Source organism: Danio rerio, chromosome 6 (genome assembly GCF_052040795.2).
Source record: "Danio rerio strain M-AB ecotype USA chromosome 6, GRCz13ab, whole genome shotgun sequence".
NCBI classification, from domain to species: Eukaryota; Metazoa; Chordata; class Actinopteri; order Cypriniformes; family Danionidae; genus Danio; species Danio rerio.
In genome coordinates, this window is record NC_141026.1 from 23,350,973 (window position 1) to 23,366,826 (window position 15,854).

The 15,854-nt window shown below is 34.4% G+C and overlaps 1 protein-coding gene across 1 annotated transcript; it reads left to right on the forward strand.

The window, feature by feature from the left end:
* The first annotated feature begins 667 nt into the window (after positions 1 to 667).
* Positions 668 to 5,795, forward strand: LOC101882356 (uncharacterized). Its single transcript, XM_087257137.1, has 11 exons — positions 668 to 1,199; positions 2,094 to 2,277; positions 2,401 to 2,611; positions 2,719 to 2,992; positions 3,131 to 3,308; positions 3,389 to 3,444; positions 3,535 to 3,715; positions 4,107 to 4,355; positions 4,443 to 4,614; positions 4,705 to 4,853; positions 5,021 to 5,795. The coding sequence occupies exons 1-11, from the start codon at positions 927 to 929 to the stop codon at positions 5,266 to 5,268; spliced, it is 2,175 nt and encodes a 724-aa protein (XP_087113263.1). The 5' UTR covers positions 668 to 926; the 3' UTR covers positions 5,269 to 5,795.
* The last annotated feature ends 10,059 nt before the right edge of the window (positions 5,796 to 15,854 follow it).

A 15,854-nucleotide genomic window follows, 5' to 3' on the forward strand; every position in this document is an offset into this window, starting at 1 on the left:
ATGGATAGGATAAACGTTAACTAGTAACTGTTACTCATGTTTGAGAAATTTTTAATAATGAAGAATATGCATAGAGCATTTTTAAGTTTTAAGAGGAAGTTTTTAAAGTGTGGTGACAATTAATAAGTTAAAACAGATTAAGGTATAGAGAGTAGCGCGCAAAGACCCCGGAGTACCCGTTCTGTTTTAATAATGATAAATATTATTATTCAGAAGGCTGGGGGAAAAAAGGCAAAAATCCTGTGAAATGCTATTTTTACTGAAGAACAGTAAAAACTGGAGCAGAAGTAACAGGTCACTCAAGAGGAGTGTAGTGGAGAATTCTGTGGTTACCGCTCTAAGGTTAGAGGCTGCTCGGACAAGTCACTCAAGAGGAGTGTAGTGTATTTATTTAATTGTTAGTATTTGTGTATTTGTCTGTGTTGGACTGAAGATACTGGTACGCAGAAGCTACCACCTTTGCTCTAGAGAGACTAGAATAGAGGTGAGGTTCAGGTTACACAGTGTAAGAGATTAGTTAGAATGAGTGAGAAGTATGATTGTGTTTAGAAGTATGGTTGCAATAAGAGTCAGTTTAAAAGAATTGTCATTGTTATATTATAAGATAAAAGAAAGACTGCATATGTTGTGTGGTTTAAAGGGGTGGTCCACAACGATGTCATATTTTAAGCTTTAGTTCATGTGTAATGTAGCTAAGTGAACATAAACAACATCTCTGAATGTAATATACCCAAAGTTCAATGCAAAGGGAGACATTAGCTTTTACAGAGTTAGCTTAGCAAAGCCTACAACGAACGAATTTTGGAGACTACAAACAAAGTCTTCCGCCCCCTGTGACATCACAGGGGTTCCAGGTTACGCGCATTTACTGCTCACACGCCTCGCGCTGCAAAGAAGCGTGGCCACAGACGCGTAAAGAACGGAAAATGCCGAAACGCTGCTATTTTCATGGATCTTGTTCTGCTTCGCTATTTAACCTTCCAAAGGACGTGACACAAAGAGAGAAGTGGTTAAAATTCATTTTTAATCATGTTCCAGAATATTACAAAAAAGATATCACTCTCTGTGCACAGCATTTTACAAAGGACAGCTTTCAAAATTGGTCGCAGTTCAGGGCTGGATTTAGCCAAAAACTTCTCCTCAAAGAAGGAGCAGTACCTACGATAAAAGACGATGCTGGGGATTGTGAGCTACAACCTGTAAGTATTTCTATTTGTTGCAATATCTTACATGCATAGTTTCTAGCATTCATTGTAGGCTATGTTGTAGTACGGACGTAAACCAGGATATAAACCACGAGAAACGCGGTTTGTCTTTAGCAATTGGTTTTGTCTTTGTCAATTGTTAGTCTTTAGTTTGTTGAGGTGGTCTCTAAGTAACAAAGTTATGAACCGGGAGGAGTATGGATCGGCGATCAGAAGCTATACCAAAGTAAATGCGCTAGCTTGTGGATGATATTACGGAAGTTTTCCTGTGGAAATAACAACGGGAGGGTGGCAGAAGATGAGTGTGAAATACGAGAAACTCTCGGGAAAAAACGGGAGTTTAGCAGGTATGATTTAGCTAACGTTACAAACATACGTATCGGTTTTATCCCTGTAATTATCCACGCTCGTCACCAGCAAACACGATGTATATGTATGCGGAAACATTGCGTGAGTTTTACAATTGAAATAGTGGAGTATATTATGTACAGACATCCGAAGTCTCCCTGAGGCGCCGCCACAGCCCCCTCCTCCCCCGCTCGCTATTCATCTTTGTCGTGAAATCTCCCACTCTCGCTTTTTCTGTACGTCGCTTTTCAAACTACTTTTATCAACTTGGGAAGTTTGTACATATACTGATAATGCTTTGAAATAGCCGCAAGTTGCTACGATGATGTACATCTGCTTAAAAAAACACATGCTGGAAATGTATGTTTTGCTGCAGGTTTCAATGGGTTTGCTGGTCTCAATATTGGTCAGGGCCAACACTGAGAACAGCTAGACCAGCACTGAAAACAGCATCAAAACATATCTTACTAGCATGTGATTTTTTTTTAGCAGGGGTGGCAATTAAAAAATAAACAAACACATGCTTTTTATTTTTACCAGACAACATCTCAACAGGTTACCAGCTCCCCAGACCTACCTTCCACACCTACACATGTAGAAGTTGCATGTCAGGTAGACATTAAAGAGACTGTGACAGTAGCCACCAAAACATCACCAAATGTGCGATCAGTGGGTACACAAGTTTCTTTTCGTACTTTGCGGGACATCCATGTAAGAAGCAAAGGTATGCTTTATTTTATTATTTAAATATTTGCTGTTGTTTGTTTGTGCATTCTAAAGTTGTTTGTGTGCCAGGTATATTGTGTATTAAATAGCATGAATAACACAATTCCCTTTTTTTTAATAGGTATTCAGGCGAAAGTGTCTTGTCGTAATGTTGGCACAGAAACTATTTCTTTGCCAGATATGCAGCTCTCTTCAACACCAATTAAGGGTTCAATCTTTAGGCCAAGCAAGCGACCTCGTCTTTTGTTGGAGGAGGAGGATGACAACAATGATGAACCACATGACTCCACTTATAATCCGGAATCTGTTGTCACGGAAGATTCACAGTCAGTGTAAGTTAATGCATCTTTATCAACAACTTTGTAGTATACAGAATGTATCATACTATTAAATATAAAATCATAATATTAAAACATTGATTACACTTTGTTTCATTTAGGTTAGATCCAGAATCAAACTACATGGACAACAAATACATTGTATTTGAAAGCTGCCTTATAGACTTGTTTGGTTCCTGTCCCGTCTGTAAGACAAAGTGTGCCATCCAAAAAAGACAAATGGGGACTTTTATTGCATTCACACAGCTGTGTGACAAGTGTAACTACCTACGACAGTGGCAGAGCCAGCCCATAGTAGGTAGTACTCCAGTCGGAAACCTGATGTTGTCTGCTGCTACATATTTCACTGGTGGATCATTCATTCAACTACAGAGGGTAATTTAAACAATAATTTAGTATTCTCAAATAATGCAACAGTAAAAATAAATGTTTATACATTTTAAATACAAATTTTATGTGTGCGTATGTGTGTGTATATATATATAATGACTTATTGCTTCAATATCTCCTTAGGTTTTCAAGGCCATGAATCTTCAAACGATTCAGTACTCTGCTTTCAGGAACCATGCCAGAAATTTTTTAGAACCTGCCATCATACACAAGTGGAATCTAGAGCAACAAAATATTTTTACACAGCTAAAAAAAGAGGGAGCGGTTGCATTAGCAGGAGATATGAGAGCTGACACACCAGGTATGGTGGGTTTATTTAAATCACTTTGAAATCTGATAAATGTATGTGTGTTAATGTATAATTCTTTTTTTTTCAAATAGGACATTCAGCAAAATTTGGCAGCTACACATTGATGGACAATGAAACCAACAAAATTGTGAGTGTAAACACACAAGAACTGTTATACTTGTTTAAATTTGTAAATGTTTCTACTTATTTATTTGAACTTATGCGTACTTATCAACAGAGCAACGAAGTCGGTGGAAGTTATCACATGGAAAAAGAGGGATTAAAACGTTGTCTTGATAAGCTGGATGCTAATGGTTTAGCTGTTGACTACATAGTCACCGATCGCCATCCTCAAATTCAAAAGTACCTGAGAGAGCGTGGCATCACCCAGTTCTATGATGTGTGGCACTTTGAAAAAGGTAACAATATGTAATACACATGTATATATAAATATATGAGTAATATTACATTAGTAGCAAAAATCAAAAAATGTGTTTAGAAAAATAGATAGATAGATAGATAGATAGATAGATAGATAGATAGATAGATAGATAGATAGATAGATAGATAGATAGATAGAAAGATAGATAGACAGATACATACATACATACATACATACATACATACATACATACATACATACATACATACATACATACATAGGTACACTGATAGATATAGCACACCGCTACTTATGTGGCAATACTTGTATAAGTATTATATTTATAGAAGCTTAGTCATGTTGATTTTTGTTTTTCATTTGAGTTTCTTGATGTAATTATTTTACAAATTTTGTTTTTGATTGTACAGGTTTGTCCAAGAAGCTTGAGAAGCTTTCAAAAAGGAAAGAATGTGAGGTGCTGAAGAGATGGTTGAAAAGTATAAAGAACCATGTGTACTGGAGTGCGACTTCCTCCGTGTCTGGCCCGGAAAAGGTTGCCAAATTAACATCCTTACTGAACCACATACAAAATATACATGTTCACAATAACCCGCTGTTTCCAAAGTGTGAACACCCTGATGTACTTTCAAGAGATCGCAAAAAATGGTTCCAACCAGGTATTTATCCAAAAAAAGTTTATGAATTTACACAATACTGGTTAAATGTAGAGCTGCTGTTCGTATTTCATGGCTGTATCATTACAGGTTCACAGGCCCTCTATAAAGTAGAAAAGGTTTTGAACAACAAGAGAGTTGTCAAGGATGTTGCAAAACTCAGCCACCACTATCAAACATCCTCACTTGAGGCATTTCATAGTGTGATTCTGCGTTTCACACCAAAGAATGTTGTTTTTCCTTTTATTGGAATGCTGTGCAGGTGTTTATCTTTGTTATTTTCATTTAAAATATTTATACAATAGTTGTTACAATGTGTACATTTTTCATTGGTTTGTTCAATGATTTACAGGTTATATCTCGCAGCTATGCACCAGAATGAAAATTGTCAACGTGAACAGGCAATAACTACTACTGGACAGGCTGTGTACAAATTTGTATTTCCAAAAACGAAAAGGGGGGAATGCACAGCAAAACCAGTGAAAACAGAGCCAACATATGGTAAGTTGGATTTTTTTTTTATTATGAGTTCTTAATAACAAAATTACAAATAATTATTTATGAGAAAGTAAATATAAGCAGATTAAATAAATTATGAATAAATATCACAGTATAGTTGTTCCAAACATGTAATTGTTTTCTCAGAAAACATTTTTTTTTATTATTAGGCTACGTGAAGGACCTCATGGTCCTTGTGCTAGATGAGGTCTGTTTGGATCCAGCACCATATGTGGAAGAGCTGCAGTCCATTCCGGTTCCACCACCTCTTTCCTCTCAATTTGAGAAACCCTCAAAAGAGCATGTTATTTCACAGCATGTTTCAAGATTTAATCAAGGGGAGGCCGGAACCCAACATACTGTCCTGCTGCATTCGGAAACTCCTGGCGTATCTGGCGCACCACACATGACGGGATGACAACCCTCACTTCACGTCCTAGCCAGCCCCAGCACCAGCTAACAAAGCTGCGATATGACAGATAACGGAAACGCCTATGGCAATAAAAGGAAACGGATGTCAGCATTGCATATCAAACCTTGCAATTGTACATATGTGTATATATTTATTGTCTATTTAAGTTTTTTTAAACTGGTTTTCAGTGATTTGTACTTAGTAACTTAAAATACATTTATTAAAATACATTTTACAAAACCTTACTCTTCAACATTTCTGTGTCTCAACGGTCCATAGTCTGCCCTGTATATATTATTTATATTCTGTAATGTGTACATGTTGAAACAATTGGGTTCAAAACCAGGATGCTGCACCATGCAAGTAGGAGGGTCTGGAACCTGCATCATACGCTGGACAACCTAAACCGTAATGTATGACAATAATTAATTTCTGCGTGGTCAACTGGCATGTATCCTTTATGAAAAGTGCACTATTAGTCAAACTCAGAAACATTAATGAAAAGCCATTAATGCAATTACATTACCTTCTGTGTTTCTTTGCAGCAGATGTTTTCTACTTCTGTTGGCATTTTTTCACAGTTATTACAAGTGCACCTAAAGAAAATTAAATGTATTCCCATAACAAAAAATTAGCTTGATTTTGTATATGTTGCCACATAATTATTGGTTGCTGTTATAACATTGAACATTCATCAACAAAACGGATAAAAACAAAATATTAAATATTGCTAATACCATTTACAAATGACAACCTATTTTGAAACTGACACTAGATGTAAAAGAAGAAAAAAAGATGTTATCAAGCCAACAGCACTTCAGAAATCCAGTGAAGACCGCAGCTATTCATTGTTTAGCACACATATTACTGTTACGGTAATTTCGTGACCGTTTTACTCAATAAAATATCATTCATATTATATATATATATATATATATATATATATATATATATATATATATATATATATATATATATATATATTATAACATATAATATATTTTCTGCAACGTATGTTTCATTATGTATGTACAAAACTGCACTGTTTTCAGTATAGGTTCGTCCGTGCTTTCATTTTTGTAAGTATTATTTTCATTCATTTATTCAGCCTAGCCATAATTTATAAATACCTGAAGTGCGTTTTAATTTGTCCTAGCCTTATTACGATAGAATGCCATTACGATTGCATTTTTATGGCGTGGTTAAACCTCAGAAGTGAACGAGAAAACAAAGTAGATCGTTTTACCTGCTCTCTATTACAAACGGAGACATTACAACCATCTTATAATGTACTATTTCCTATATACACTAGTATGGGATGTCATGTTTTTTATAAGTATCATTTTAATTTATTTATTCTGCATAAACATTTAGCTTTTATAATTACCTGAAGTGCGTTTTAATTAAGCCTTACTATGGTACAATGTTATTACGATCGCATTTTTATGGCGTGGTTAAACATCAGAAAGTGAACGAAAAACAAAGTAGTTACCTGCTAACGTTATCCATTAGAAAGGGAGACCTTACAGCCACCATATAAAGTACCATTTGCTATTTACACTAGTATGGAATGTAATTTGTACAAACTGACCATTACTGTGTTACTGTGTACTACTATGAAATGCTGATGGCTTGACCACATTCCTCTTACCAATGAACAAAACAAAAACGTACCATTCCGAAACATCTTGCAAAAGTCGCGTTAGCATTAGTTCAGCTGTGTCCTCTTCATTTTCTGTGTCTGATTCGGGCTCAAACTGATACGGCTTCACTGACATTATTTACAGTCTGACGGACAGCATGCAAAAGAGGCATGACGTTTCCTGGTGACGTGATGCCGATCCACCAACCAAAACACATTAGGTTAGCTGACTAATCAGATCCCTTTGAGGGCGGGCTTTATAGAACAAACCAGGAAATATGATGGTCGTTTCCATGTTAGCTCAGTAGCTGTATAAATTGAAGGTAAGATCTGTGAACAAATAACGTGATTTATTACAAATGCATAATGAACCCACATTGTTTTGCACCCCATAAACACAACCAAAGCTTAAAAAAGCTATTGTGGACCACCCCTTTAAGAACAATAAGAACAGAGATTGATGCAGTTTAGGCAAGATATTATGATACAAAGGAGGATTAAGCCTCATAAAATTAATTGAGGTCATATTGCATTTGAAAGACACAGACTGAAAAGAAGAATGTACTAGTTAAACATTTTTCTGAATAATCTCTGTGTGTTTGAAGTGTTTTTAATTATGAACTAGGCAGAGAGGGGACTGAAATTCCTGACATGTCGACAGTCTGGAAGAAGGTCTGCTTCAGGAGTGGTAAGAATCTGTCTATTTTAAGAACAAAAGTTTCACAGGACAGATAGAAGCTAAAGAGTCAAGATATATTATAAGGTATTAAATAAATAGAAATATTATAAAGTAATGTAATAAGATAAATAAAATAAGAAAATATTAATGATAGAATAAGATTTAAAAAATAAAAAGTGTTAAAAAAAATGTAACTGAAAGCTATATTAATAAATACTAAGAAATTAAAAAATTGAAGCATAAAACTAACTACATATGGAGATAAATTGTTATATTGATAAGGAAATACATTTTATTAAATTAGTATGAATAAAAATAAATAAGTTAATAATTTGAGTAAATAAAGAATTAGAAGAGGAAAACTTTGAATATGGATTAATTGAAGAGTTAATGATCAAATGTTTAAGGAAAATAAGTTTAAAGGAAATTGTATCAGGAAAAACTAAGATCTAAAAAAAAAAGCTAAGTAGAAAAAAAAAGCATACAGAAAGTTGAGAAAAAAGAAGTCTAAACTTTGATTAATAGAACAAAGAGAAGATGTTTAAAAATATATATTAAACAGATAAGATAAAAATGAGAAAAAAACGAAACATTTAAAAGAAAACAAGATTTGGCTTTAAAAGATAAAATTATGTTTAAGTGCAATAAAAAGTTGTTGTGGCTTAAATTGACTTGTCATCTGTCTTAAAGTCAGCTACAGGCTGTCATCTGCGCCAACAGCTATTTGTAGTAAAAGCAGTGATTCAGATGTAAAGCATAGACACTGAGGAGACATTAAAGAACATCATAGCGGGAGTTCAAAAATGTTGTAGTTAATATTTTATGTACTTAAAAAGTGATTGAAAATTACAAATTGCATTTCTGATAGGAAAAATGCTTTAAGTAAACAAACATGTGGAGTTAAATTAGTACTATGTACTCTAAGCTATTGCAGTAAGGATTTTGAACAGTTATATCAGATGTAAGCACCATGTAGTGCTGATGAATTAAAAACAGAAATGTTAGAGAAATTACATAATTTAAGATTTAATGCAACTAGTGAGGAAGCACTAGAATAAATTAATAAAAATAAGTGAAGCACAATCTGAAGCCAAAGAAATTAATTATAAGAATATTTAACAAATAGAAAATTAAGCATATTTACATATGATAAAAATGATCGAGAATTAAAAATAATTAGAGAAAATAAGTTGTTAAACAACAAAATGAAAAAATGGATAAAAGGAGTCTTCATTTGATGAAGCAAAAATTGGGAAAGAGTAAAAAGATTTATTAAGTCATGAGTTAAATTCTATATTTATTAGTTAAGAGAACATAGGGATGAACTTTGGGGGACTGTAGTCTCGTACCTACCAGACATTTGAGTGCACTGGCAAATGGAAAGGTGTTTGAAAAACACAATGAGCAAAATGGCTGTGGACACTTGTGACATGAACTTTATGCCCAGGATTTACTAAGGATTGAAAAAGCTACATTTGTTCAGAGACATTCAAAAGAGACACTAACAAGAGACTGATGAACTGATCAAAGAGAAAAATTGCTCCACTAGAACTTTACAGTCAAAGAAAGAAGCCAGCCCAAAGAGAGAGGGGGAAAACGCTGAAAAGAAAAGAAAAGACTGCAGCACCAATCTGTGTGCTAGTTGTCTCAGGTTGCGAGGGGGGATAGTCAGACAGTCCACCTCAAAGCAGCTCCTATAGTCCAAATTAAGTTCAAGCATTACAGAAGGAAAATTAAGAACAAAAGTGTAGCTACCCATTCTTGTATCAAATCAGACTCCTGTCAATTTGAGAAAAAAATATTATCATGCAATTGTTTAAGTAAGAAAAAGTGTTATAAGGTAATTTCAAGGTGAAACTTTAACTATTGAATGATATATTATGATGAATGTTAAATAATTTGGGTTTAAGTTTCAATAGGTTTAATCATAAAAGTCCTTAAACATAGAAGGATAAATTACAATGCAGCAGACTAACTAAAGAAAGAGAAAAAGCTTTTGATAAAGCAATAAATAATTTGAAGAATAAATAAGGAAGGAATTAAGTATTTAAGTTAAAACTAAGTAAAGGAAATATCTTAACATAATCTTATTGTGAATGGCCTAAATCAAGATTGGATATTGAAAACTGGAAAGAGATTCAAATTTAGAAAAATGATTTACAGTTAAAGGGAAGATTGAAATAACAATTGAAATAAATTCATAAGATATGGTAAGGTCAAAAAGTAATACTTCTAAATTACTATAAAACAAATTGAAAGAGAAAAGTGTTTAAGAAAACGATATTGTTTCACATGAAAACATATGTGAAGAATAATTAGAAGAAAATATTAAGGAATAATAGTTAAAACAGAGCAAAAAGAAATTTACAATACATACAGTAAGTTTTAGTCAGCTGATAAAAAAAGTGCATCAAAATTTTATAAACAACTAGTTTGAGGGGAATGCCTTAGGAAATAAATGTTAGCCAAAAGACAGTTCCACAAATTAGGACAAAAATGAATTAATATATAGCTCAGAAAATAGATTAGTAAAAGAAAGAAGTGTCAAATTCCAACTAAATGATTGTCATTACAGGACTGAGATGCAGATGAAATCAGCCAGCACAGTGAGGGTTAAAATTAAATCAGATGTAGATTTGCCCAGAAAGAAAAACACTAAATGCTGAAGTAGGTATAAAACTCTATCAAAAAGTGTAAAATAGGAGCATTAATAGAAACATTTACTGTAATAAACAATCTGTCCTAGACATTTCTATTTAAATTTAAAGGAGTAATAAATTATACGTAACTAATAATATTTAATTTAAGTTAATTTGATAATTAAAATAAATGGTTAATCAAGACAGATGAAAGAGACTTAATGTTGATAATATGATTTAGGAGTAATCAATAGGAGAATATTTTCCTGCTGAAGTTCATATTGTATGTGAAGATATGTTCTTTTGGATGGTAAATATTTTAAGTGGTTTGATTTCTATTAAGTTAATTTTAGGTAACTACCAGAGGAGGGTAGAAACTTGTTTGTACTTGTGTAGGCTGATGACTACCATATACTGTATACACCAGAATGCATAAAGGGTTAAAATTAGGGAGAAGATCATAGTATGGACACTGTCACAATATGTGGATGATTTAATTATCTGCAACTTCACAGAGCTCTAGTTCAATTAAAAGGCTTTAGAGGAGACCATTGCTCCAAACAGTGAGATATGATGACTGTTTTTAGTGTTGACTGGATAAAGAATTATTCAGCTAAGAAGCACTGTTAAGAAACTATGATGAGTAGATGATTGGAGGTACCAGAAGCAAATTATGAAGCAGGAACAGTTATTACATCTGTGACAAGAGAAGTATTTCCTAAATTTTGAAATGCCTTCAGAAATAAATTCATAAAGGGTTTGCATTCATAAAGTAATTAAAATTAAAGTTAATAAGTGATCAATAAATAAAAACATCTAAAGGAGTATGAAAAATTGTTAATAAAGCAAAAGAGAGAGTAATTGTATTATGCTCAATTACCAGAAATGGCTGAAAAAGAAGATGATCCATTAAGGCCAAAGCTTGATAACGTATGTGAAAATAATAAACATAATGGGATTAATGTGTCAACAAGTGCATTGGTGAGTAATGGCATGAAAACTGAAACAAGCATCTAACACTGCATCGCATGAACTGCTATTGGGTCGACCCTTGCAAGAAACCACATGAAACTTTGCATAAAACCTTGCATATAATCTCACCTATAACCTTGCACATAGCTTATTGGAATGGTTTGCAAAGATGTCTAATACAGTAAGGAACAAATAATTGCCATGTGCAAAGCGATATCTGTGCAGGAAACCAGAAAGGAGCCATGTGAGAGAGCAGTGATACAAGGTCCAATTGGTCTAGGTGATTGAGTCTATCTGAGGATGCTCTGGAGAGCTCAGGAGGAAAGGACCATATCTGGATGAGGGCAAATCCAACAGCTGCCAAAGTGGATGCCATTGATGAGGTACCAATGCCTGATAGGAGCGAAAGGGAACAACTCCAGCAAGGGAAAGCTGACTGGAAACAGAGGAGCCTGAATATTCCAAAGCTCTTAACTACTAAGTGCAACGTGTGGAAGCAAGAGTTTATCAGAACAAAGAAAACCGTGATTCTGATAATATGCCTGAATGCCACATACAGAAGTGCCACAAGTCAAGGGATGATGAATGCACAACTACAGATTTTAGAACTCAGACTCTCAACCACACATCTCCATCAACATCTTTTCAAAGTTTAATGAAGATGTTGATAGCTTAGAAGAAGAGAAACAAGGATGAGCAAAGATCAAGATCAACATTTGATGCTTTTTACGTTTGCATATTGATTTTGTTTGCATATTGCTTTCATGGTACCTATATATAATATCACTTCAGTATATTCTACATGAGTGTGAAAACTAGCAGCTAGCACTGAACCAACTGAATTCTTATGCTTAAAACATTGTTGTCTTTGATGGGTTAAGAGAAAAACAGAGTACAGTCTTTTACTTCCTTCAAATCAAAAGAGAGGGGAGATGTTTGGCTGGACTTCTGTCAAAGTACAGTGGCATAATCTAGTCAATTGATAACAGCTATGTTGCTTATATCAGTCACTAGATAGAGGTAATTAAGAGAACTGGATTATGAAATTGCACTTTGGGGCTGACAATAATATTAAGACTAAAGTCTTAAGAGGAGGGATTGAAGAAGATTTTATTATCTCTGTATGAAGTATATTCTAAGTGTAAAGCAGTTAATTTTCTCTTCACAAAATGTATGTAGTGTTTGCCGCAAACATGCCAGCCTGTGTTAAAAATACAGTGATATGTCTGTGTAAGATGAGTATGCCTGCACAGGAGCAACACTAGGAGAAGGCTGAGTGACTGATTGTGTGGAATAACTAAATATGTAAAGCACTGATTATATATGTTAAATACTTGTATGAAGCTATATGTGTTAGAAGTTAAAATGAGTAACATATTATCAAGTTATTATCCTGTCATAACAATGTATGTAAACACTTAGTTCCTTTGCATAAGTTGCATCTATACTTTGCTGACATAGACCTGTAACATCTCTGTTGACATGAGCTAGTGGGCTGAGAGCCAAGAATAGCAGGACCCCTTAGACTAGAAAACCTATTCAAAAATGGTCAAGAGTTAAAAAGAGACACAAAGGGGTGTGTCATAATTACCAGTATAAAGATTGTAACAAACACAGAGACTTTAGAAGGAGCAGGAGGAGAATGCTATGAGGTCTGCTTTGCTCTTTCTCGGCTTTATTATGAAGAATAAAGTCTATTTTTTGATATTCAAAACCTCCGGTCTGATCATTTTTAATTAATAAGAAGTTCGGGGGAGATGACCGAGTAAGGTTCGGGGGAGATGACCGAGTAACGCGAGATTCTGCGAGACCTGGTGCTTGACCCAAAATGGCGGCGTCCGTCTGCTAGACAAACAAACAAAAAACTTTGGTGTTATTTCCATTTTTCTCCTCACTTATCATCATCGTATCTCGCTTTTCAAAAATCGGACTATATCACTGTATCTGGACTATTTTCTTTTTTCATTTTTTTTCCATCCTGGATCAACTGGAAGACTACATCGACGCACTCTACAGAACAACAGAAAAGGTAACCTCACTCCAATCTCCAAAAGACCCCGTTCTAATTCACCATTAACTATGAACTCAACGCCATCATCACCCTCCTGTTGCACCGAGGTAAGCAATATTCTACGCTTAATTGAAAATAAACTTTCCGGACTTGATACAAGAATCGCATTAATAGAAGTCATCCACAAAGAATTCCAAGAACTCCATCACAGCTTAGAATTCAGTCAAGAACAGATAGACACACTCATTAAGGAAAACAACTTTTTAAAGGACTCAGTTCACGCACTTTCCACTCAGCTCACTTTCGTTGTTAAAGAAAACAAATCGATGAAAGAAAACATTTTGGACTTACAAACACGCAGTATGAGAGACAATCTAGTATTCACAGGTATCCTGGATCAAACTCCAGACGACCCCGAAAAATTAATCAAGGATTTCATGACAAAACAACTCAAACTACCTGCTGAAACTGTACAAACCATCACATTTCACCGTGTCCACCGCATCCGCTCGCAACAAAACAGCAACCGTCCCCGTCCAATCATCGCAAAATTCGAACACTACAAACACAAAGAACTGGTTCAAAAACAAGGCAGACAACTTAAAGGTACAACTTACGGACTCAACGAACAATATCCAAAGGACATTCTCGACCGTCGAAAACAACTCTTTCCAATCAGAAAACAAAAAATAAATGAAGGAAAACGGGCAATCATTACAGTGGACAAATTATTCATAGATGGACAACTATTTCGCGATAAGGACATTACCCCATGGCTTTTCTAAACTCATCTCTCACATAATAATACTCAATCTCTCTATACATCTTCCTTAAGTTATGGTTTTGTTATTGCACCTAGGTCTCATCCCTCTCCCACTTTAAAACTTTATGTTGGTATTTACAGTCATTTCTGTTTGGTCAATGTTTTGTTGTGTAAATGTTGTCAACTTCATGTCACACAAACACACACACAGGTACAATATCCCATCTTTTCAAATCCATAAGTTACTAATGCAGTACTACCACATGTTACATGATACATTACTGTTATTCACTTATTTATTTAATTTTTTATTATTTTATTAAATGTCACCAATCACATTTCTATCCTGGAACGTCCGTGGACTCGGCTCCCAGGCTAAGAGGATCAAAGTTTTTAATCATTTAAGTAAATTACAAGCAGATATATGCCTTCTACAAGAAACTCACTTGTCAGAATCTGATCAAAACAAAATTAAATCATCACAATATCATTCATATTCTGCCCACTACAACACAAAACAGAGAGGAGTCTGTATCTTAATAAATAAAAAAATATCATTTGTTCATAACACCACAATTATAGACCCAGAGGGACGTTTTGTCATAATTAACATTACAATTAATAATAACTCACTCACAATAGGAAACATATATGGCCCAAATACAGATGACCCATCTTTTTTTCAGAATTTCTTTTCCGCCATTTCAAATCTTTCTAATTGCCCCGTCATAATAGCAGGTGATTTCAACACAGTTTTAGACCCAACTACAGACAGATCTAATAATATCAGCAATAAACGCATTTGGAAATCTGCAGACACCATAAAACAGTTCATGAGCGATATGGGTCTTGGCGATAGTTGGCGCCTCCAACATCCAGATATTAAAGCATTCTCATTTTATTCACCAGTTCATCAGTCGTACTCCCGCATTGACTTTTTTCTCACCAGTAATTCTATTTTATCTAATATTTCTGAATCAAAGATCCATCCAATAATCATTAGTGATCACGCTCCTGTAACATTAAAACTAAATATAACCACCAGACATAACCCCATTTCCAGATGGCGATTCAACACCTCTCTTCTTCAAGACCAGGATTTCAACAGTTATTTTAAAAGAGAGTGGGCATGCTTTCTAGAGATAAATGACTCCCCTGAAACATCCCCATCTATTCTGTGGGAAACAGGAAAGGCAGTATTAAGAGGGAAAATAATTTCATACTCTGTTTACAAAAAAAAGAAAGAGAAAGAACATCAAGCTGAACTGGAACAGAAAATTAAAGATCTAGAAGACATTAACATAAATAATCCAACAGAAGAAACACAAGATTTGCTAAGAAAATATAAATCACAATTAAATAAATTAATTAATGCACATACCCAATTCCTTATTCACAGATTACGACAAGAACACTTCCATCATAGTAACAAATCTGGTAAATATCTGGCTAATCAAATCAAACACAATAAAGAAAAAACAACAATATCAGTCATTAAGGACTCAGCGGGGAAACCCACCAACTCACCAGAAGAAATAAATAATATCTTTCAAAAATTTTACAGTAAATTATATTCCCCTGAAAACAACCCATCACAGGACGAAATTCATTAATTTCTTAGCAATATCAGCTTACCTCAACTAAATGAACAGCAAATAAATTCTCTTGAATCCCCTTTATCACAACAAGAAATTTCAAATGCACTTAAACTCATGCCTAATAATAAATCACCAGGACCCGATGGTTTCCCTGCTGAGTTCTACAAACACTTTTGGTCAATTTTATCACCACTTTTCATCCGGTTGATTAACGAATCAAAACAAAATTCAAAGCTTCCAAATACCATGAACACAGCCACAATTGCACTCCTCCTCAAACCTAATAAA

Coding starts and splice junctions, on each gene's coding strand:
- LOC101882356 (XM_087257137.1), top strand. CDS start 927: ATGCCGAAACGCTGCTATTTTCATGGATCTTGTTCTGCTTCGCTATTT. Junction 3,309..3,388: donor TATGAGAGCTGACACACCAG/GTATGGTGGGTT, acceptor TTTTTCAAATAG/GACATTCAGCAAAATTTGGC. Junction 4,356..4,442: donor CAAAAAATGGTTCCAACCAG/GTATTTATCCAA, acceptor GTATCATTACAG/GTTCACAGGCCCTCTATAAA.